The 23,396-nt window shown below is 41.5% G+C and overlaps 1 protein-coding gene across 1 annotated transcript; it reads right to left on the reverse strand.

The window, feature by feature from the left end:
• Nucleotides 1-7,137: 7,137 nt before the first annotated feature.
• ccn5 (cellular communication network factor 5) lies at nt 7,138-19,609 on the reverse strand. The gene is made up of 5 exons (XM_088937494.1): nt 19,498-19,609; nt 18,050-18,266; nt 16,847-17,095; nt 12,699-12,922; nt 7,138-8,391 (listed from the first exon to the last, which is right to left on the reverse strand). The coding sequence occupies exons 1-5, from the start codon at nt 19,534-19,536 to the stop codon at nt 8,125-8,127; spliced, it is 996 nt and encodes a 331-aa protein (XP_088793620.1). The 5' UTR covers nt 19,537-19,609; the 3' UTR covers nt 7,138-8,124.
• Nucleotides 19,610-23,396: the final 3,787 nt, after the last annotated feature.

The following is a 23,396-nucleotide window of genomic DNA, read 5'->3' on the forward strand; positions in this document are numbered from 1 at the left end:
ACGCCCACCTCCTGATCGGAGCAAACACAATTTATCCCACATGCCACATCCAGCGTCTGCTGTGTGGTGACGGCAGCTTTATAACAGGAGCAGACTTTTGAGATTTTTTTTGTAGTACGGCTCTCAAACGCTTAGCCCAGGCTTATCATATTATAAAATGGTATATACAGTAATTAAAAGCGTAAGAGATTGTTGTGGTGTGAGATAAATTCCTCGATAAAATAGTTTAAAATAATTAAAATAAAATTGAAAAATATTGTGGATTGTACATAATCTTATCTAGTCTGGTTTAAAATGACAATAATGTTTTATAGGTTCTGAATATATTTCACACACCAACATAAAAATATAGGTAGCAGGCAAAACAAAACCACACACTTAACAGTGATTTTAGGTTGTGGTAACCGACAACAGCATGAAATATTCACCGACAGGCAGACAATCTGAGCTCTGTGAGTATTGCTATGAGAAGAGTTCAAACAGAAAGATGATACAGGTAGGTGTAATCTATAGTAGTATCTCAATAAGGTAACATTTAACTTGTCAGAAAGATGACATCTACTGTATAGCTTTCGGATTCTCAACTCAAGAAGCTCGATAATGGCAAAGCGGTTTGAGTAATTCATGAAGGTCCCAGATGCAACTCTGCAAAGAAAACTGTTCTGCACTGCTGAAAATGTGTGGAATGGTCAATCTGACTCTCTTTCCTCCAAACGGCCCATTTTGTTTGCATTGATTTTGTCCATTTGGAAGGGAAATGATCTTATCCTGGGTAGATAAAAGAAATGTTCTTTGGTTTAAAATGATTATATTAGTGTCTGTTCTCTTTTTTTAACTCTTTTATTGTACAGTGCTTTTGGGTGATGTGTCATCTAAGGTGGTCTGTCAAATACATATTCTTATTCTCATTAAAACAGACGCAATTGAAAAGCTTATCTGATAAATAAGCAGCTAGACCACCACTTTTTGAGCTATTAATTGAATTTTTAGCCCTTTAAACATCCAAATAAAACTCGTGAGACATCTAGCAGTACATTGCCTGTGTTGTATTGTGGCCTACTCTAATTCATGATCATATGTTTAATACAGATTGGAATTTGTTTAACAAACAAGCAGCAGCAATTAGGCTTGTTAGTTGAGCACTGTGGGCATTCAGGAAAAATACAAACATTTCAGAAATCGGGAGTGAGATGTTTCAGGAAAGTCACATTTACCCTAAATGAACCTTTTCTAAAATAAGTCCCTTATTCTCTATAAAATTACAAAAGGTCAATTTCTCTCTGGATGGGTTGTGTCTGTCATATCTCCATTGCAAATAATAATAAAGAAATATTAATAATATTTAATAGGCTTGAATTTTAGCATAAAGTGTTGCTATCTCATCTGAAAGTTCTTTTTCGAGCACAATACAGGCAGCTGAAACATCATCCATAGTATCAGTGGAGACTGAGAGGGAGCCCATCCCATTCATAGTCTCTGTCTTGGGCTCCAGCTAGTCTACTCTTCCTACTGGCTTGGAGACCTCTGTTCTCCAAAACCTGCAGGCCCTGAAACTGGTCCCATAGTGTGGCAGAGACTTTTGATTTCATCAGAGATGGTCTAGATATCAGGGATAACTTATTCCACCATCCACCAATAATTGATACAGTAGCTACATGGATGTTACTGGGTGGTGCAATAAATTGGTCACTATTTAGTCGGGAGATGCATCAGAATTTTGTAACAAGCAATATACATTCTGTGCAGAAGTGAGTATTAGAGTTTATTTACAGCCTGAGGACAAGGAGATACTGTTTATTTTGACCTGAAACAAAGAGGCACAAGTCAGCTATGAAGACCTGACATGCAAATTACAGGAAGAGCTCAAATTTGGTTGCATTCTAAGACCGTTGAGAAGAAACATGAAACCAACGTAGGATTAGGGAAACGGTTAGACAAAGTTGGGCTTTCACTTTCTTCTTTACTGTGCTGCTGTAATTGTGAGGCATTTACGCAGATGTGGCATACTGTAAATCAAAACCGGAGGTAAATTTGGCAGGAGCCAAACACAGCTTTGCACGTGTCCAGCTCTCTGAGAGCAAAACCTCACGTACTTTCAGTTCTTCTTTGGTAGGTAGTCCATATTTCTAAGGAGACCTTAGTGAGACTATGGGAATCCAGTGGGGGTAGGTCACAGTTCTTGATTGTTGGTTCTATGATGATTCAGCCCCTAAGATTTGACAGATTACTCTGTACGTCTCAATGGATCAGTGGTTAATTTTGATTTTGCAAAGGGCCGGAATTGCCTGATGAATGAATCACACTCTTCTTGGAAATTGTAAGTCCGCCTCCACCACAAATCACAAACACATCTTAAAAGCCAAGTGCAGTCATTTCATTCATTTACCAGTAGATGTCAGTTCCCACGTGTTCACCTTTCTTTCTCATCCCATTAATATCAGATCAGCTTGAAAGCAGTGAGTTAATCACTGTGGCATCACAGTCTCTCTAAAAAAGAGAGCTTCAAACTCTTTGGACATATGTAGATTGAAATTCGTCTACAGCCTACTGTGCGATGTGGTTGGGGGGTTTCCAGACTTAATTTTAAAGGGTATTTCTTTCCATCCGTACCTTTCCTAGTTATACCCATGAGACAAAATGCGATGGCACAGAATTATTTGCATGTAGAGGACTGTGTTCATCACCACGCTGTTTTTCTTTTTCCGTACAGGACTGTTGAGAGATGGGCATGTGCATAAAAATGTCACAGCTGGTGAGTGTGGTAAAGTTGTACAGGTTCTTCTTTTTAAAAAAAGGGAAGGGAAAATACAGTTACTCTCCACCTCCCCCATTACCTCACTGCCTTTGCTCATCAGCCTCAAGGCCTGACCAAGGCTTTCAGAGATGTAAAGAGAGAATGAAAAGAAGGTCGCTCTCTTTTAAACATGCCTGAAGAAAGATAGCACATTTATCTTCTGCATCCGGTCTTCTTCCTCCCGAGCTAATCAGATTTTAACTGCCTTGCGTCTTAATCACAGCAGTGGCCATCCGGATCACATAATTAATTTGTTTCTCAATCGCCTGCGCTCTTGTAATCTGGTCTGTGTTGCACAAACGCAGAGCACAGTCTTCATTATTTTTTAGTGTAGTTTCTTTAGTGATTCTCCAGTGGTTTTCTTGCTTGTGTGTGGGTATGTGGGTGTAATAGGGAGAGAGAGAGAGATCTGGGTTAAGTTGGTGGGACAGGGGTAGGAGGAGGGACAGGTTACTACCTGAGGAAAGTCTGAAAGAGTTTTTTTTTGTTTTTCTTCTGCAGAAGAGTATAGTCAGACATCCTGTTGAAGGGTGAATAACGTTTCTCCCTCACTTGTTTGTTTCATCGCTTTCACACTCGTCATTTCCAGCGTCCAGTATATTTAAGGATTCACCACCTCTGTTGTTGAGGTTGAGTTGCATGGAACTATTGTGGTATTTTGACAAGAAACGGTAGTCTCCCCAAATTCCCTTGTGTATGATCTACTTGTCTTGTGGCTGTATGACTGAAAGCAGAAGTGGCAAATTATTGCTCAGCTCAATGGGGAAAAGGCAGATACACATATCACGTGCAGATCGGCTCACCAAACGCGAGGGATTAGCTTGAAAGTACTCAGTTCTAGTCAAATGGGTGTGTTATTGACGTGAGAACCTATGGTTCCAAGGTTATAGAAAAACTTTCTTTCATTGACGTTGTTTGCCCACAACCACAGAGCACAGGGACATTTCCATACAGTTGTTCACTGCTGCTCAGTTAACATTTTGGTCAGAAGAAAAAAAAAAGTCCACCGTGATGCATAGTTTGACAGATATTTCACGAGGGCTACAGCAGAATCCCCTTGGGCACTGTGACATATGTAAAGTTTTCTTACTTTATTTCTAAAAATCACAGTGAGCTCATATCATATCGAGCTTGAATCAGATAATGACTGCTTGAAGAAAAGATGTCTGGTTCTTATATGATAGAGGGTATTCCCCATTTTCTTTGCACATCTCTCCTGTCTTAGCCATAGTCTGCCATTCCCAACAGAAATAAAAACATTGTAGCTGTTTCTTATGTGAAAATATGTTTTTTGTTTCAGTCACCTAGACCAGCTATTGATAAGCACTTTTCAACAAATACATATTAAAGACAATAATTTTATCATCAGAACTTAAGATTACAGAAGTGAAGACATTAATTAACAGGACTACAGTCACCACCTGCTAATTTTCAGAAATGTAGTTGAAGTCTGCGCCCTATAATGCACTATAGCTCAGCTATAGCACGCCTTCTTTAATATTTAATCCACAACTGCTGATAAAAGCAATGTTATGTTGATACCACTAAAAAAGTTCTGGATAACAGAGATAGCAGAGAATGTAACAACAGGGGGAACACGTTTGCCGTGCATGGAAAGGCAATAAACTTCCAGTATATACTGTACTTGTACAATATATTCTGTACTCTGAACAGCTGGGCTGTCCGTACAGAATGAGACTTGCACTCTTACAAAAGGTTACCTGTGTAAATTTACCCAAGACGTTTCACTTTCACTGCAGTTTTAAAACTGTGTTGCCATGTGTCCCCAGAGTTTCGACTTGTCTTTGCTACTCTGGATCACAGGAATACTACAACATATGATGGTAAATGTTTCTAAGCCCTGTCTACTAGAGTACAGCAGGTTGCATGTCCAATGGGTCTCTTTCAATTATATTCTCTACATATTAACAACACTAAATACCAATAAATTTGATGTTCAATGCCCAAGTATCGTGTTTTATTGACTGGGGCTCCTTTATTCTTCCTACAGAAATGAACCCCATGAATTCCACCAACACTGTTTTCAATCATCAGTATAGGCACGAAAGAAATAGTTACTAGTTTTGCTTTTATGTACAGTAGCTATGTATTTAAATCCCTTCTGTATGAAGGGAAAACTGTACATTTTCATCTTTCAAATGCTGCATGAACGTAACCGCTGAAATGAATTTAAAAACCTTTCTTTGTGGACTTATGGGTATCACTCTTGCAATATACTGTAATAATATCTTTTTTTAGTGTACCATCTTGAGAAGGGTAATAGCAGGTTAGGCAAGGCTACAATAGTTTATTATTAGACAATATTGCATCAATGCTATTTACTAATCTATTAAGGAGAGTTTTGTTTTTGACCTGCAATTGTTTAATTCCGCAAAAGTCAGTTACCTTGATCACATCAACAGGAAACCACCAATGTGCAAATATATTGTGCCAGAATACTTACTCAGTGGGTGCATCAAGACATCGGTAGAACAAAATATTTTGTGATCATAAGGCCCCTTAATAACTTCAGTGTAGCATCACTTGGCTACAAGTTGTTTTCACTCTAGTAACACAGAACTGTTTCAGACTGCCTCTATAGCCAGGGCTCAGTGGACAACTTCACTGTCATGATCTGTAAAACCTCACATGAGAGCTTCCAGATGTCAAACCAGACTGAAACCACTATGCCCACATCTGAGCCATGGGGTAGGTGACTTGACAATGTATCCTTCACAGATGATAGCTCGAGGAGACCTCATGCAATGTGCTTTGCCTTTAAGAGGCACCGAACCCTCAGTTAACATTGCCCGTCTCTAAACTGGGTGTCTTATTTTAGTTTTTTTCCTTAACTTTGAACTAATACTCCCTTGTGAGTATCAAAGGGAGTCATCAGGGCACCCTTTGAAATTCAGAAACCCACTGAGGATGTTTGTGGAAAGTCTTAGCTGCTGAAGATTCCTGGTGATTTCACTGCATGTACTCTTGTTTGGAGTCTAGCAGCTGGCTTAGCTTGTATATGGATCTTCAGGCAGCCTAAGGAGCTGCTTCTTGGTTGTCATCTATTCTGCAGGCATGAGCTTGAATCCCACCCAAGATCTACATCTCTTTACATCCTTGTCTTTTCCTTTACACGAAAGATTGAGGTGATATGGAATGAGCTGCTCAGCTACATTGTTGAAACTGAAAACCCCGGCTTTTCTCAAGAAACATCTGGATGAGATTCAGCTAGCATACAAGGCAGATGAATGGAATGGCCTCCTCATAGCTGTAATCTCTCTTGTGCTTTTAGGTCTTCATAAACCTGGACCTGCCACTCCAAGGGATGAAGTGAGGTGACACTCCTGCATGGCAGGCTTCATAAAAACTCGGTAATGCAGAGAGAGATGACAGGAGAAGTGAAGAGACACAATGTAAAGCAACAAACTTGTGTCACAGACTCTGGGGCGAGGGGCTTCCCAAAACCCATTTCCTTCAGCCATGAAGACAAACAAAATTCTTATACAGTGGATTGTTGTGCAGGACAATGCTTTCAAATGATCCCTGAATGAAACCGCTAGGATGAAAATCCATACCTTGCTCAGTGACCTTATTGATGTTACATGATTGCAACATGATGTTCTTTCTGCATACTATCTAGAGAATGGCAATAGCTGATCAGGCAAGGTAACAATATCATGTCATTAAATTAATACTGCTTTTTCCCTCGTTGTACCACAGATCTCTGTAAGGAACACATTTTTATAGGACGTAGGCTGCTGATGTCATGCTATTGACTGACAGGGTTAGCAAATACTAACATTATGAAGCAAGTTTGATGATCACATATGGCACAGACCAAGCAAAAAGAAAAGGATTTTAAAAAGTTGATCACAACATTCGTCACTGACAGTCCCATTACTCTCGCACCACTCCTTCATTCATTAAATACACCGGCCAAAATATTAGAAACCACAGTCGACAATATAGGCAAAGCATGCTTGGCATTAGGATCAGCAGACGGACATCCACCATTTTTCCTGCCCAGAATAAACCACAGGTCGCAGTCCCACTGGAAACTGGAGAGACTGGCCTATCTTGCACGCCATTATCCTCATCACAGTCGGAACTTGAAGGGAATCTAGCTTGAAGAATGGGATGAGATTGGATTGCAAATATCTCCAAACCTTCTTGAGAATCATGCCTCCTCCTGCTCAGGTCCAAAACATTATCTGAGTGGGGGTTCCTAATATTCTGAATGGTGAGTAAATGGATAGTCCAAAACCTTTACTTTCAAATGATATCAGAACTCAAATTCTGAAACAAACTGCTTAAATTGATTTCAATAAAAACATCTATTGTTAGATTTACTTCAGTCAAATTTATTACATGAATATTTACATGGCTTATAAGTGCAATTGATGAAGTAATCCTCATTAAATGAAAAAAAAATACATATACAAAGAATGTGTACAGATATATACAGTAGAGCATATTTACACATCAAGACATTTTTAACAACAAGTTTTATGCCACTCTCTAAATCTGTTAGTTAAAAAACATTCATGCTTGTAGCAAGAGCAAATCTTGAATACAGAGAACTAGATTTTTCTTGAGGGAGTTAGAAACTTGCTGAGATTTTAATACTAGGTTGAAATAAGTAAAATATGCAGGACATTTTTGTTCCGTTACTAGTGTCTGAGCTGTTTGTACTGGACGATCAAAACTAATTTACTGGATGTTAGTTTACATTCAAATAAAACCAGAGCAGTTTATTGATGCTCCTGGTGCAGAGCTTGCTAAAACACAGCATTTGTCTTGTGACAGTGAGTGATGTTTCCTGTTGTCTGGGGTCTATGAGTGAGAATGTGCTCACTGTTTGTCCTCTGTCCTGTGAGAGCAGACAGCTCATTGTCTATCCTCTGTACTTGGGTCTATGAGAGCAGACAGCACAGTGTCTATGCGCTGTACTGGGGTCTGGGAGGAGCAGACAGCACAGTGTCTATGCTCTGTACTGGGGTCTGTGAGGAGCAGACAGCACAGTGTCTATGCTCTGTACTGGGGTCTGGGAGAGCAGACAGCACAGTGTCTATGCGCTGTACTGGGGTCTGGGAGGAGCAGACAGCACAGTGTCTATGCGCTGTACTGGGGTCTGGGAGGAGCAGACAGCACAGTGTCTATGCGCTGTACTGGGGTCTGGGAGAGCAGACAGCACAGTGTCTATGCGCTGTACTGGGGTCTGGGAGGAGCAGACAGCACAGTGTCTATGCTCTGTACTGGGGTCTGGGAGAGCAGACAGCACAGTGTCTATGCTCTGTACTGGGGTCTGTGAGGAGCAGACAGCACAGTGTCTATCCTCTGTACTGGAGCCTGTGAGTGAGAGGACAGCTATGGTGACAGGCACAGGAATCAATGACCATCATGGGGTGTCGAACCAGCCTCCCCAGTGGACAGCGGAAATCCACGTTCACAGTGCGGGTCTGGTAGGGGGTGCAGCACCTGGAGTCAGAGCAGAGGCCACAGAATCTGGGGAGAAAGGCCTGTGTGCTATAGCAGCCCTGGTATTCAAATAGCAGAGGCAGCAGCACCTTCTGACTTGGCTCACATCGCCTGGCTCCCTGCAACACAAAAATCGGCTTCAGTTTGTTAGAAAGTGGAAACTACTAATACAGTAAAAAAAATGCAGATAAAAAAACGTGTTTTCCGCTTTCTGTATGAATATTTAAGGTGTACCACATTCAGCCCTAGAGACCCCAAAGGATTAAAAAAGCAAAACAAACTACGCATTTTACGAATGATAGAAATGTTCTCAAGAGAGATTAAACATAATACATATTTCAATCACTTAAAGAGACTTATGAATAAGAATTTCCTTGTTAATTCCTAATTCCTTGAGGATGCACACCACTAATCTATCTGCTTGCGTACAGTATATCTTCCACAGATTCATTCTATATTAAAGCACTATCAGTTCCAAGTGATGTGTAACACAGGGCTTTCATGGAGCACTACACCAGGCACAAAAAAAAGAGTAGACACAAACACCAGTTTGCAGTTGATTGGCTGAAGCAAAAGAGTTCTAGATATGGAGGTATTGCACTAATTTCGGGAGTGGTGAATTTAATACCTTCTAAGTTAAGGCTCACTACAGACAGAGCAGTTATCAAATTACAAGTCTCTGCACAGAGCATGTTCTCCTACTCTTCTATGTTTTGAGCCTATGAACCTTTTGAACCTTTATAGTGGTACAAAAACATCACAAACAAAAATATACAAAGGGCTTTTAGTACCTCCTGACACAACCCCATCTTCTCTTCCCTCTGCAACCCCTCTGTACAGCCCCCTCCAACACTTCCAATGAGAGACAGTTACCCCCTTTGTGTGAGTTTAGCTTGCTCCCGTAGCCAAAAATGTATTTTCCAAACAACTGTCAATAAACAGGATCACTGGCTGACCCCAATATAAATTCTCCTCCCTGAGCTCTCAAATGAGCTGCCAAATGATGTCCTTGAGCACTTTTTGACGTTAGTAAACACACCGATCCGCACCAGGGCGTAACCTGCCGGAAAACAAACCCCTTCACTAGCACATCAGCGGCCTCTAGTGGTTACAACGCAGTCATTAAGACTCCGGAACAAATACTGAGAAGAGGTGGACTTCTGAACATCAAGAAAATGTAATGAAATGTGTAAATCAGAGCTTGGACTCCAACTGCATGCTAGGAAAGCCTGTTTCCAACACTCCTGAATTTGCTCTGATCTAGATGAATCGAGCTTTTACTTTCCAGTTGTGATGCCATGGTCTTTGGCTTGCTGCTGAATTTCCCTAAAAAGTCCCCTAGGGTGACACTATCAACTACCTACCCTGCATTTAGAGGTTTTGTTTCTTTAGCCTCTGTGTTTATGACAATTCTCTGAGATCATGAATCACTCATGTTGCTCTTCTATGACCTTCTTAAAACTATAATATCCTTTTCCTTCTAGGGTGACAAAACATGCAAATATTGAGTGGTGTAAAGACTGAGCATAACTTTCCTTGAGAGAAATTTCACATTTTTGCAATAAAGACAATATTTGCTGGCTTTATTGCTTCTGTTCATTGCCTTTACAAAGGCACAGAAACATCTACTGTAAGTAAGCACCCAGATGCTATTTGTACATAGCGTCTTGCAGCTAAACATCATCATAATAATGTTTTGCATTAATACAGTGCTTCGCATCACCCATGTCATCTGGATGTTCCCTCCTCCTGTGTGGATTTGCAATGAGTTTGTTTGCCAAGTCCCAGCCCAATCCATGATTAATCTCCGAGACAAACTCTATTGAGATACAGTAGATGTGGATATCTTACAAGCAACATTGTTAAGATTTTTGTGTGGCTTAAAATCACTATGAATTGTGGAAATTAAAGTCAATTGGTCCTTGCAGTTTATAGAGATCTCTTGTGTACTAGTGACTTCATAACACAACTAACTCATGGCATCGGAGCTGTCTGGATGGTTCTGAACCCCCTGACCACTGTAAAACTACAAAAGCGCATTAAAATTCATTCTGATGACAGACATCTGAACTAAGAATTCAATTTCATTAGAGTTTTTGGCAGCTTTCTTTTGCAAACCATTTAAAATACTCTTTACCATATTTTAACAAAGATGGTAGAATTTTGCCTATCAGATGTTTATCAAGCAGGCAGGGCTATTGCTTTGCAAGTTATTTTAAATATATTTATCTAGTTCTGGGATTTGAATAAACTGTAGTCATTTGTTTACTTCAGGGGATAGCTGTTTGTTTTGGCAGAGGACAGTAGCAGCGTTCTCCAGCCCAGTATGTTAAAAAAACAATAACGCTGCATGTCAGTGACTGCATTAAGACACCCTGTCGTAGTCTCATTCACTTACTTAAAGAAAAGAACTGTGGTGAACTGTCCACAGATTTGTCCAATTTCATAAGGCATAGTATTTAAAGACCTAAGAAATACCTACATACTTTATTCCAAAAATGAAAAAAAAAAGTATTGTGCACCTTTGAACCAGCACGCGGTTTAGACAACACATTTGTGTTCCTGCGAATTGACTACTGTAATGCTCTACTTGCTGGGGTATCTAAATCTACTTTGAACAAACTACAGTATGTCCAAAATTCAGCAGCCAGAATCCCAACCAGGTCTAGTGCAAATGATCACATTTCTCCTATCCTGGAGTCCTTGCACTTGCTTCCGGTCAAATTTCATGTAGACTTTAAAATCCTCATGCTCACCTATAAGGCTGGGCATGGCTTGGCACCTCAGTACCTGTCTGAACTATTATCTCCCTACTCCCCACCTCGCAACCTTTGCTCTTCTAACTCTGCTCTCCTTACTGTCCCCCAAGCCCATCTACATTGTATGGGTGGCAGGGCCTTCTCCTGTTATGCCCCCAAGCTCTGGAACTCTCTCCCCAAGGATATCAGAGAGTCACCTTCTGTAAACTCCTTCCAATCCAGACTCAAAACCCTCTTCTTCAGAAAAGCCTTTACTTAACTGGTTCCATTCTTCACCCCTCCGCTTTTCTTAGTACCACCATCCACAGTCTCCTATATATATTGTAATTGTGTTTTATCTTGTGTATTCTTTTTATTTATTGTTGTTGTCATCCTGTAAAGCACTTTGAGAAGCCACCTTTAAAGGCGCTATATAAAATAGTTTATTATTATAATTTAGACAGGTCAAGAATGAGAGGCCTGGAGACTGGCCAGGACACTGTGGTAAATCCCCTCCTGACCGCCACCATCTCCAGACACTGTCCTGGATCAGTCAGTTCTCTGTGACACACCGTTTTCCTTCACCCACCTGGGTGGTGAGTGGCAGCCATTCTGCACCCACCTTGCCTAAGCCAAGAGTTTACATTTACTCATGTTCGTATGAACAGTGCCATGAGATCTCCTTAATACCACCTTGGTTTGCTGCTTCAAGGCCTGGATTTTAAGCCCTCAGGATCAAATTCTTGGTCAAAATGTATACTGGTATTGATCAAATACACTAACAGGAATCAATACTAACACCCTTCACCTCAAAAAGGCATTCACTGATTTAATCCTCATCCACTTCTTCTTATGAGGCAATCTGATACTGTAACAGTGTAATGGAAACTTCCATTTGACTCCTGTATGGAGTCTTCTGAAAAATGACGCCAGTACGCAGCCATAGTGCGCCAGAACGCTCATCACACATAAGTGGGGAGGAGAACACAGTAATGAAGCCAGTTAATAAATAGGAGGCCATGATTGGTAAAGGCCAGGGGGGGAACTAGCCAGGACACTGGAGTAATAACCCTACTCTTTTTGAGAAACGCCCTGAGATATTTAATGACCACAGACAGTCAGGAGCTCGGTCTTATGTCTCACACGAAGGACAGTGCTTTATTTGCAGTATAGAGCCCCCGCATTAAGACTCACACAGACCACAGAATGATGGAACTGGCCAGACTCACACCTCCTGAGCTGCAGCTGCTGGCTGTATAATAATGTCTCAATTTTAAAAAGGGAGACACCAGAATTTGAAGTGGGATTGTGTAACAAACTGAAGTGGAGAAAACCTGAAATGGAGCTTTAGGAGCCTTATCTGTTTCAAAGAAAAACACATGTACGAAGTTCTCCAGGAAAAATAAAATACTTACAGCCCCAGCACATGCCATGCCTGAACACCAGATGGCGCCATTGTTTACTAAAAAGTACTTCTTCAATGTTATAGGCTGCTATACTATTGTTACCTATTTTACTCAAAAGGCATTCTAATTTGAAGTCGGTAATAGATCTGGCCTCTTTTACTCTTTCAAATCCTGTAAGGGAACATCCTTACGTTAACTCCTCACGTGCACGATGAATTACGACACTGCGGAAGAGCAGAAGCTTGACAGACGTTCACACCTGCCACATCACGGCTCACTCACCGTGGGGGCCAATCGGGACAGGCTCTGGCAGGGCCGCACCATGCAGAGCCGCGTCTGCGTCTCCAGGCGGCAGGCGCGGTTCTTGTTGGTGACGCGGGTGGAGGTTCCCATGCCGCAGGTCTGTGAACAGGCGCTCCACTCGGTGCTCTGCTCGATGCAGTTAGAGCCGGAGTTCGGGGTCTGGCTTTGAGGGTCCAGCCGGTTGGACACCTCGGGTCTGTGAGCTGAAATTTCAGTTTTTAAAGTGTCAGAGACCAACGTAACCAATCTCTGCCTTCTCAAACTCTGGGACGGCGCTGAAAATGTTGGCACTGTCTCGTGTTGGCCCTGAAATAACATCTCTGAAATAAAGTAGTTCAGGTGGGGAGCTGCGTCAGCATGCGTAGGCTGCAAAGGAACAGATAAATAATAAGCCTCCACTGTCTCGTTGTGTTTTCTTTCTTCTTTTTTCAGCATGGAATAAACCTATTTGTTTCTCTGAAATGAATCTCTTTTTCTTAAAAAAAAGAGAAATATTAAAAAAACATACAAATTTATTTGCACAAGTGGCGTTGACACTTTCTCTGATGCAAACTTCATACCCTAACACTATAAATGCAAATGTTCATTTGCATAACCTTAACTGTTCAAAGGGATTTTTAAAAACTTGACGGTTGTAGTGATGATTCCTCATACTGTACAGGTATGTGCATACTGATACAGTAAATACAGTCTGTCAGGGTGGTAGACGGACAGCAATAGCAGCAGACGTGCCACTAGCTGCCGCCAAAAGGGCTAGTGTCTGCTTTCACATGCGAGGTTCCTTTAGTGGGATCAAACCATCCATCCATTTTCCAGCTACTTTTTTCAGTTCAGAGTTGTGGGGGAACTAGACCTATCCCAGCAAACAACAGGCACACACTATTCTATTGGCGGGCACATTCTCACACCAGGGCAAAGTTTCCCAGAAGCCAATTAAACTTTATGCCAGCAGCTATATCACCCTGCAACTCACAACTGGCAACCCACTGAAGCTCAGCAGGTGTGATCCTGGTCAGTACCTGGACGTGAGACCTCTTGGGAAAGCTAAGGTTGCTGCTGGAAGAAGCATTAGAGGGGTCAGTAGGGGGCGCTCAGCCTGCAGTTTGTATGGGTCCTAATGCCCCAGTATAGTGAGGGAGACACTACACTGTAAAAAGGTGCCGTCCTTCAGATAAGATGTAAAACTGAAGTCCTGACTCTGTGGTCATTAAAAAACCCAGGACGTTTCTCAAAAAGAGTAGGGGTGTTACCCTGGTGTCCTGACCTAATTTTTCTCTGACGTTTATCATTCATGATCTCCTAATAATCCCCATCTATGAATTGGCTTCATCACTCTGTTCTCCTCCCCACTGAGAGCTGGTATGTGGTGAGCGTTCTGGCGCAGTATGGCTGCCATCACATCATCACCAGGTGGATGTTGCACATTGGTGGTGGTGGAGGGGAGTCCCCATTACCTGTAAAGAACGTTGAGTGACGTTCCAGAAAAGCGCTATATACAGTAAGTGTAAGCTATTATTATTACTACTACCCAGAATCCAGAAGAAAGAATTGAATAGATTTCCATAAGAAAGATCAGTTTGTCGTTTGTTGCTAATTGATGAAAGAATCCAGTCTTCATTGATTAAAGGATTCCTTAAAAAAGACAATGCAATGGCTTCAACAACATGACTGGGGAGCTTGTTCCAGATTTGCGCAAAAAGGTGGATCTTATTCTTGGGTTTTAAGGCACTACCATATAGTTCCCACTTGTGTCCTCCTTGGTCACATCTTACAGACTACACAGTAGTTACCTATAGTAGGCTTTTTGGCCCAGGAGTCAATGAAAGGTGCTTGTTATCCCTTGAATTTAAGATTAGCACTATTACTTACTCACTGCGAGATACCCTAATCCAGCCAGACAAGTTGACGAGACATCCTTTCATGAAATACATCCTCCAGCCCCCGTTTCTCAAACTCAACAAAAGCCCCAACAATGGTGGCACAGTTTCTTAACAATACGCGTGATAAGAAAATCCGTTCCCTCTACAATAGTTTCTTAACAATATACGTGTTCATATCATTTCCCACTACAAACTGAGCAGTTGTTCAGACAGGATTCGTAATAAGGAAGAACGCCCAAGAGATTTTCCCACTGTACTGTACATCCCGAACTGAAAAATTAGGTACACCAAATTCCAAGCACAACTCAGCACATGGTTTGTGGGGGTGGAGGAGGGTGGAAACATTAGCCACTTGCTATTCTCAGGAAAACCCCACCTTTCCTCCAAATTCCAACAATAATACCATTTCATGGGAAAAGGGAATGGAAAGCACCACACAGACAGTATGGGTTTTGAAAAGGTAAGCAAAAAATCTAATATTGTTCTGCCAGAGATTATGTACACAAGATCTGCAGACCTAATAGGTAAATTATTATCAAAATTGTTGGCAAACAGCTCATCAAAATGGAGTGGATGGCTTGTCAAAAAGTATCATTTATTTTTGCAATTCCACTTCATCTGCTGAAACACAGATTCAAAAGATTCAAAAACAAACAGGTGTCAAAGCAACATATAATTCTGCAAAGTTCTTGAGGCACTTGAATACATGCAGCTAAACATTATCTCCGTGTCTATCACTCCCCAACACAATAGGATCACAAAATATCTCCAAGACAGATTTTCAGCAACATGTCTCTTTATGTGGCTCTCAGATTCAAGTCAACAGCCACACTGTTCCATGATTTGTAATCAGATAACTTGTATTCAGTTTATATTCTGTATTCGAACCAAAAAATTAAAAGAAAACATTGCAGAGGGCTTTGAATTGATAGGCGTCCCTCTGGATAACTACAGATATGGCTACCGCAGATTGTTAATGATGTACAATAATCTAAATATCTCCTTTCCAGAGCAGCATTGCATATCCAATACAGTATAACACTTCTCGAGCTCCACTGCAGCAAAAGCACATTTAGCACAAGCTGTTCTTCTCCTGTTGACACAAGCTGACTTTGTGGCATTTGTTGAAATCCTAGATTTTTTCCAGACTGTTTCATTGTTTTGTTAACCTCCTATTGGAGTTATTTATATTTAACAGATTGTGTTGTTTTATGAAATCACCGAGCCCTACCAACCTGGTCTTTTCCATGAATCGTGGAAGGAAAAACACGTTTCTATTCCTGTCCTGTCTGTCTGGGTTTTATTTTGCTTCAGTACGGCAAAAGAATCCCCCATTGGAAGTAAAAGAATATGATAACTGAAGGGTCGGCAGCCTAACCACAAAGTAGACATTGTAGGATTTTGAGTGGAACAAAAATGAAAGCGAGACAGGTGGCGTCAACGTGACTTGACAATTTGCCTCAAAACATTTGCGCCAGGCTTACAGACTCAATGTCAGTCATGTAATAACAAGCTAGAGCTTCACAACCACAGATTAGGATCTCCACACTCTCAGTCAGCAAAGTCAGCTTGGATCGAGAAGAGTGAAAATGTAACTAAACTACCTGGTTCACAGAGAAACAAAGGCGTCAGACGTCTGACGCTACAAGTTCAGTGTTTTTCCAGAAAAGCTCAAACGCATAAAAACATTAAATATTTTCTTCTTGTTTAGTGTTCTAGAAGGTAGTGTTTCCGCCCCACTGCAAGATGAAATAATTAAACCACCATTTTAGAGCAGAAGAGTGGATTTGTTTCGGTGCAAGTGTCCAGGAGTTGTCTACTTACCTTTTAAGAGCACAGTGTGTGAATGGACCCCAGTGTCAAATTGTCCCATCTCCACAACTCAGTCACACCACCAACAAGGAGGGGGCAAACACACCCTTAAAAAGCCCTGGTTGACATCACTATAGTGTTCTTATCTTGCACCCCAATGATCACACATGGATGTCAAAATGTGTCCTGAAACCATGGTGTGCAACTCATGAGTAACTTGTGAATGTGATCCTCAAGGTCTAATAAAGGCAAGGAAGAAGTGGGAGAGGAATGAAAACAAGAGACAGTTCTACAGAGACACATGGGTGTCTGGGGCATTTTGCTCAACCAGTGATGGAGCTGACCTCAAGGGACTCTTCAAGAGGCCGATCCATTAACCCTCCAGTCAAGGTGATGTGGGTCACATGGCCTCCACCAGACCATCGCAGCCCTTACCTGCCAAGGCGTCTTGGAGAACGCTGTTGGCCGTATTCTCACACACCCAGTCCTTGCAGCACTTGCCCTGGAGTTGCAGCTGCTGGGGGTTGGGGCAATCAGGGCTGGGCAGCCTCACGTCCTCGCTGCAGAGAGGCACGCAGGTGACCCCCCCACCCGCACAGCGGCACTGCACGGCGCAGGAGGGCTGGAACACCTGGCCCTCCTTGTAGCTCACCCCGTCCAGCTCACAGCCCAGCTCCTCCTCACCTGTGGAGGCACACAGCAGCGTGAGCACAGCCTCTGATTCTGCATCCACATGACAAGGATTCAAGCCTCCATCCCTCATTATACAAGCTGAATTCATTCCTCTGCAACTGCTCGTAAGGTGAAACCTCCCATGACATCCCATTTTATCATCTTCATCTGGTTCCAGAACTCAAATATGTTCCCTCAAACACCCAAAATGTTTTAACAAAACACGGGTTAGTGCTTAAGTATGAAAACAATAACATTCCTGGTGAATTATTCAAATAACATAAGTCATTAGCCAATGCATGCTGTAGACATTAGGTAGAACAACTAACAGTCCTGCTCATTTATGATGCAGTATAGCACCATTACAGTCATTAGCAAATGCAGAAACATTAACTACTATCAGCATGGAATAAACCTTTACCTGTTCCTTTGCAGCCTATGCATGCTTACGCAGCTCCCTACTCAAACTTCATAAAGAAAGATCCCCTACATGGTAAAGACTTCAAATCAACATCTACTGTACATCCTTTGGCCAATGCTTAAGCCACTGTGCTGTTTTCATAAGGTATGCTTACGTGTGGTTTTCTGCAATACTGTTTGTGCTTGTGGAAATGATAACATTAAGATCACTTTATTGGCCATATACAGTACAATTTCTTGTATTAGGAATTCATCTTTTCGCATACCCCAGCTTGCTCTCCATGAGACACACAGACAGGGAGAGAAGCTTTGGGTCAGAGCGCAGAGTCAGCCATTTATATGGTGCCCCTGGAGCTGTTGGGGTTAAGGGCCTTGCTCAGGAGCCCAGCGGAGTAGAATTCCTCTGCTGTCCACGGGATCCGAACCAGTAACCTTCCAGTCACAGGCGCACATCCTTAACCGCAGAGCCACTGTTTTATTTGCTGCATGCAACCCCAGAAGACGGAGCTCAATGTGTGTCTGCGGCTCGTCTGAAGGCATACTCACTGACACACACTCCAGGACCCCCCGGGTAGCTGGCGCTGAAGTCACACTGGAGCCCGCGCGCGCGGTCACAGCCAAATCTCTCATTGCAGGTCTCGCCCTCCTGCCTGGCACACACCTGGCAGCACTGGCACCCGTCCAGGACTACAGAAACACCCGCAGGGCATCGGGGAGCTCTCCTGGGGCAGTAGCACGGCCTGCCGCAGAGCTGGCAGCAGACCTGCCAAAAACAGAACCACAATTGCTGTTACACTTCGAGATTTTATTATTGTATCCCACAGAAGGCACAAGCAGATTTTTTTTAAATTTATCACTCTCTTTTAACTCAGCATGCTACTAACACAAAGTAAATATTGGCTATTTGAAATAGTCTGTGCCATCTTTATTGGCAGCTGTACGGTATGTGTTTGAGAGCAGTTTCAAAACTTTCAGATTAACACCTCACTTATTAAGAAGTCAACAAGCATTGCAGCCAGTATTTAGCAGGAATTATGTAACAGTTTCTTTCATTTATGTTTCTTTGAGATGTACTGCATTTACAAAGAAAACTAGTGGCTCTACTGAGAGCTGGCCAATGTTACTAATCTTAGTTGTCTGCTTATAAGTGCTTTATTCCTGAATCTGTGGTGTAGCAGCTTTTGAGGCAAGCGTTTGGCAATTGACACATTTTTCATTCATTTGAATACGTTTGTTCAGGTTCTGTTTGGGATTTTCAGCCAGTTGTGAAAGCATTGAAAAAAACAAGTTGGTGAGGTTAATTGAATTTGCAAGAAAGTGATCAACAATTAAGCTCTGTGCATATGCATCACTGCACACAAACTGCAATTATATAAAACATCAGCAATAACATATTTTCCAGACCTTCACTGTCTTTAGAACTTTTTTCTTCTGCACAGACTACAGATGTTCTGAATTTCTTGGAGCCCAGTGGCTGTCATAACTATCGTGTGAGTGCAGGGGCACGTCTGAAGTCTGACCTTCCTCACTCGGCCAGATAAGTTAAAAATAAACGGAGCTGCACCTCAGGTGTGCCAACACAGGAAACTGTTTTCAGAGATAAGGAGGTGCATGACAAATGCTGCATCTGCTGCAACAAGGAAACTTACTTTTGCAACAGCTAAAAGATAATAAATGGACTTTTTATGTTTTATAAAAAGGAACAGTTCCAGGTTTCAGAACTTGGAAACCTTTTCTTTTTCTGACAGCACGTACTGCTCAGCACTCACTCTCCTGGCTCAGTGTGTAGTGATACAATAGATCAGTATACATATACTGTATATTGGTGCTGAAAACTGTTAATGCACAAGAGTAAATAGAGAAATACCAGCATTAATTTATCATGCATATACAGGATTGCACCTCCAGTAGAATTCAAAATAGATCTGAACAAACCCGAGTTTTTCTTTTACAAAAGGCTAATACCTCAGAAGCATAAATCAAGTCCCTCTCACCTGTGTCACCACATGAAGGAACAGAAGCCACACAAACATGGTGTTTTGAAGATATCTGTTCTTTGAGGCGAGTTGATCCTCAGGAGCTGTACTGTGGTGGCTGTGGTGTTTGCAGACTGCCTGGGCGAGCTCATTCTGACATTTATAAAGTCCAAGTTCTGATGTCACACTGACTGACTGCAGTGCAAACAGTCACTGGACAAGGATCAGAAATGTTTCTAATTCCACATTCCTGCTGCCCATTTCCACTCACTGTGAGCCAGAGATCCCCCTCCACCCCCCTCCCCCAGCCTTTAAAACTGTGCAGTACTTCATTTGTATCATAGAATCACAACAGAACTGATCAGAACTGTTGCACAAAAATATGCTTGAATCTACTCTGCAAGATCACTCTGTTTATCTACAGTACATCTAGACATACATGCATAGTTCACTGACATAAGTACATAGACGCATTGAAAAGAATGCCTGTTTATTATGGACCCACAAACTCCGTTGAACTTATGAGGTATGAGGGCTGGAGGGATTACCTATGCCTTTTGGCAGTAATATGTCTATATTTGTCATGGAAAACACCAGAAATCATAATTCCTGGTGTTGCAGCCCATTCCCAGCTTTTACTAAACTACTAATAATAATCAATGGATTACATAAGTGGAGCATTATGGTGCAGTGGTTAGTATTTCTGCCTCACAAAAATGAAGGAAAACTAGCTGGCTTCCTTGTTGACCTGTTGCATCTTTAGTTATATGAAATGTTAGTTAGTTATACTTTTAATTATAACTATTATAAGAATAGCTATATTAAAGTTTTTAATTAGGAAGCTGTATCAGTGTGAGCTGCAAAGCAACAAATGGATGCAGCCGATTGCTTGCTAAAAAGTAGAAAAAAAGAGAAAAAAAATTTGGCCTTGAAGAAAAAATGTCTTTTCCGTCTCCCTCACACCTGAAGAAGGCTCATCATTCAAAAAATGCTTTTTCTGTCTACACATGCGTGTGGAATTGACCTTTACTTGCTTCTTGAGGTGTTTAATTAAAATTACTATAGGATAGCACTGTGGTCTGTCTGCCTCACTGTCTTGTACATTAACTTTCTTTTACTCTCCTACTGCAGCATATCTGTAGGCAGCAGCTCTGTCAGACCACACCACCAAGCAAGAGAGACCTGATATGACCCAAGGACTTGTGGTTTGTTTGGTCTCTTCTACAACACAGCTGTGCAGGTTCCTTCCAATTCTCATAGGAAGCAAACATTCTTCAGAAAGTCTTCAGATATGACCAAGGTCAAGAACTGCAGATAAGAGCCTGAACAGGCAGCTAGGGCTAATCAAGGCCACTTGGATCAGATAATTGGCAGGAGTGGTTCAGGAGGACCTCAAAAGAAGATACAAGTTACACTGGGGACTAGCAGATAACGCCAGGCCAAGGAAAGCTACAGTATTTGTGTTTCTCATGCAGAGATGCATTCACAAAAACACACACACACAGTGTCCAAACCAAAGAACGGTAAAATTGCATGTTTCTTTTTGATAATCATCAGGTAAATGACCCCATCAGTCTTCCATCCCTCAAACAGCAGTGAATCCTGTGAAAGTCCTTCATTTCAGAGGCAGCGAAGCTCAAACAAACACCGTCGGGGGCACTCAACTTCATTTCTGCTTTTTTCTCACATAGAACTGGCATTACTAGCACTGCTAGTACTTTACTGCCATTACTGTGGTCACTACTACGATTACAGTTACAGCACTAATAGTAACAATACAAAATATACACCTCACTTAAATAAAAAAAGAAATTACAGTGATCATACCACACAGCATTACAGAGACAATATCACAGAGCATTGAAGAGACCATAGCGCACAGCATCACAGTGATCATAAGATCAGATCACTTTATTGGCCACATACAATTTTGTTTTATTACGAATTTGTCTTTTTGCATACGCCAACTTGCTCTCCATGAGAGACAGACAGGAAGAGAAGCTTGGGGTCAGAGCGCAGGGTCAGTCATTTATATGGAGCCCCTGGAGCAGTTGGGGTTAAGGGCCTTACTCAGGAGCCCAATGGAGTAGGATTCCTCTACTGGCCGCAGGATACAAACTGGCAACCTTCCAGCCACAGGCACAGATTCTTAGCCACATAGTGCAGAGCATCACAGTGACTATATGATATATCACAATAACCATTTCACACAATATCAGAGAGACCATATCACACAGCATTACAACTTTTATCAGGACTAGATTCGCTTTGGTTGCTGTGATCTTGAGATTTTGCAATGACGGCAACACACACTTGGGTGCCTCTGACCTTAAGTAACGCTTTCTGAGTAAAAAAAAACCAAGAGCGATCACCAGCAAGAGCAAGAATCTGTGTGTCAAGAATGAAATGTACAAAAATGGCAGATGTACATTGTCACTTGGCAACCGCAAGAAAAAATAAACTCACTCCAATGGCAAAGTCACTACTGTGTAAAGATAAACAACAAAATCCTTTTTATATCGCAAATAAATGTCTAGAACACAATAAGAAACAGGAATCTGTCAACTCAAGTAAAGAGCTTGTCTCAATGTTGCTGCTAACTGAACAAGGTGGTGATATTTTGAGCTTTCTTCACTGTAAGAGTTTTGGTGGAGCTCCTCAGACTCTTCTCAGTACTGGCCTTCACAAAAAAAAAAACTCTTCGATCATTCTTGGCCAAATAAAACCCAAACCCTTCCCGTTCCTAGATCAAAAGACTTTTTGTTCACAGGGCTGTCCAGCAGGTGCAGTAGTACGTCGAAACTCTGCAGACTTGAGTCACTCCAATTCCAGGAAAAAGACACCTCAGCATAAACATTTTTCACTTTAAGACGCCTTGCAGTCAGAAACAATACCTCACTCACATTAAAAGTGTATGTCTCACACACTTATTATTCACCTTTTCACAGAAGAAATAAATATAACTAAGGCATAACTTCTGTCAGTTGATTTCATGCAGTACACTCTATAATGTGATTAGGAGGTATTGTAAGTTAATACAATGCAATACACGGCTCTTAAAACCAAGTTCTTAAAATAATTTTACCCTTTCATCATTTATATAACAATTGACCGTCATGGGAATGATGTTTATGTGGACAATGGCCATATTTGGACAAGTATTAGGTCACGCTTTCTTATCTCTCTTGAGGTGATGAAATTGGACTGCATTTCGGTCTGTCTGCAAGACAATTTCAGTTTCTGAGTGCTAAGCAGGAACTTCCTTGCTGTTTTATATGTCTCATGTTTGACCACAGAAATTAAAAATGTTGTTACAGAAAAATACAATTAGCCAAATATCTTGGTGTGCATTTTGATTTTTAAAAAAAATTATTCTATTAGGAGGCTTGATCATGTACATGATATGCAAAGAATATTGTCCAAAGCCATTTGGCACTTATGTCATTTAATATTTTACTTTACTACCCTCTTCTAGGTCTATTCCACTGACCTTCTGATTAACACTAACATATAAAGACAAGAGATATGTAAACCTAAAAGTGAAACAGGAAGCCGTTCGCTCTGAGAGAATTTTCCAGTCTCTCTAAAGCAGAAACAATGTCTCCTGTATTTGTCAAGGTTCCTGATGGATTAAGGCAGAATCCTGTTATGCAGAGTTCAGCCTCTCTCAGGGACAGCTGACAATCTTTAGGTTAGCAAGGCACTGATTAATGAAGAACACAGCATTATCCTTCAATCAGAGCGGGAGTCATTCCTGAATAGGAATGAGCTCTGGTAGTCTGGGAGACTTCATGGGGAAAATGAGCATAATTCCATGAAAGGTTTCTCCAGTTCTTTTATCTTCATTCGTAAAAGCAGACACCAAAAGGTGAGGTTTTAAAAATAGCACTAGACTCGGGAGGAAATGCCTATGGTTT

Source organism: Atractosteus spatula, chromosome 19 (genome assembly GCF_055471065.1).
Source record: "Atractosteus spatula isolate fAtrSpa1 chromosome 19, fAtrSpa1.hap1, whole genome shotgun sequence".
NCBI classification, from domain to species: Eukaryota; Metazoa; Chordata; class Actinopteri; order Semionotiformes; family Lepisosteidae; genus Atractosteus; species Atractosteus spatula.

Bases quoted from the DNA above. Each gene is read 5' to 3' on its own strand.
- ccn5 (XM_088937494.1), bottom strand. From the start codon at position 19,536: ATGTTTGTGTGGCTTCTGTTCCTTCATGTGGTGACACAG. The intron at 18,267-19,497 runs GTGAGAGGGACT...TGTTTTTGGCAG, and splicing joins TCCTTCATGTGGTGACACAG to GTCTGCTGCCAGCTCTGCGG. The intron at 8,392-12,698 runs GTGAGTGAGCCG...TTTGTGTTGCAG, and splicing joins TGTCCCGATTGGCCCCCACG to GGAGCCAGGCGATGTGAGCC.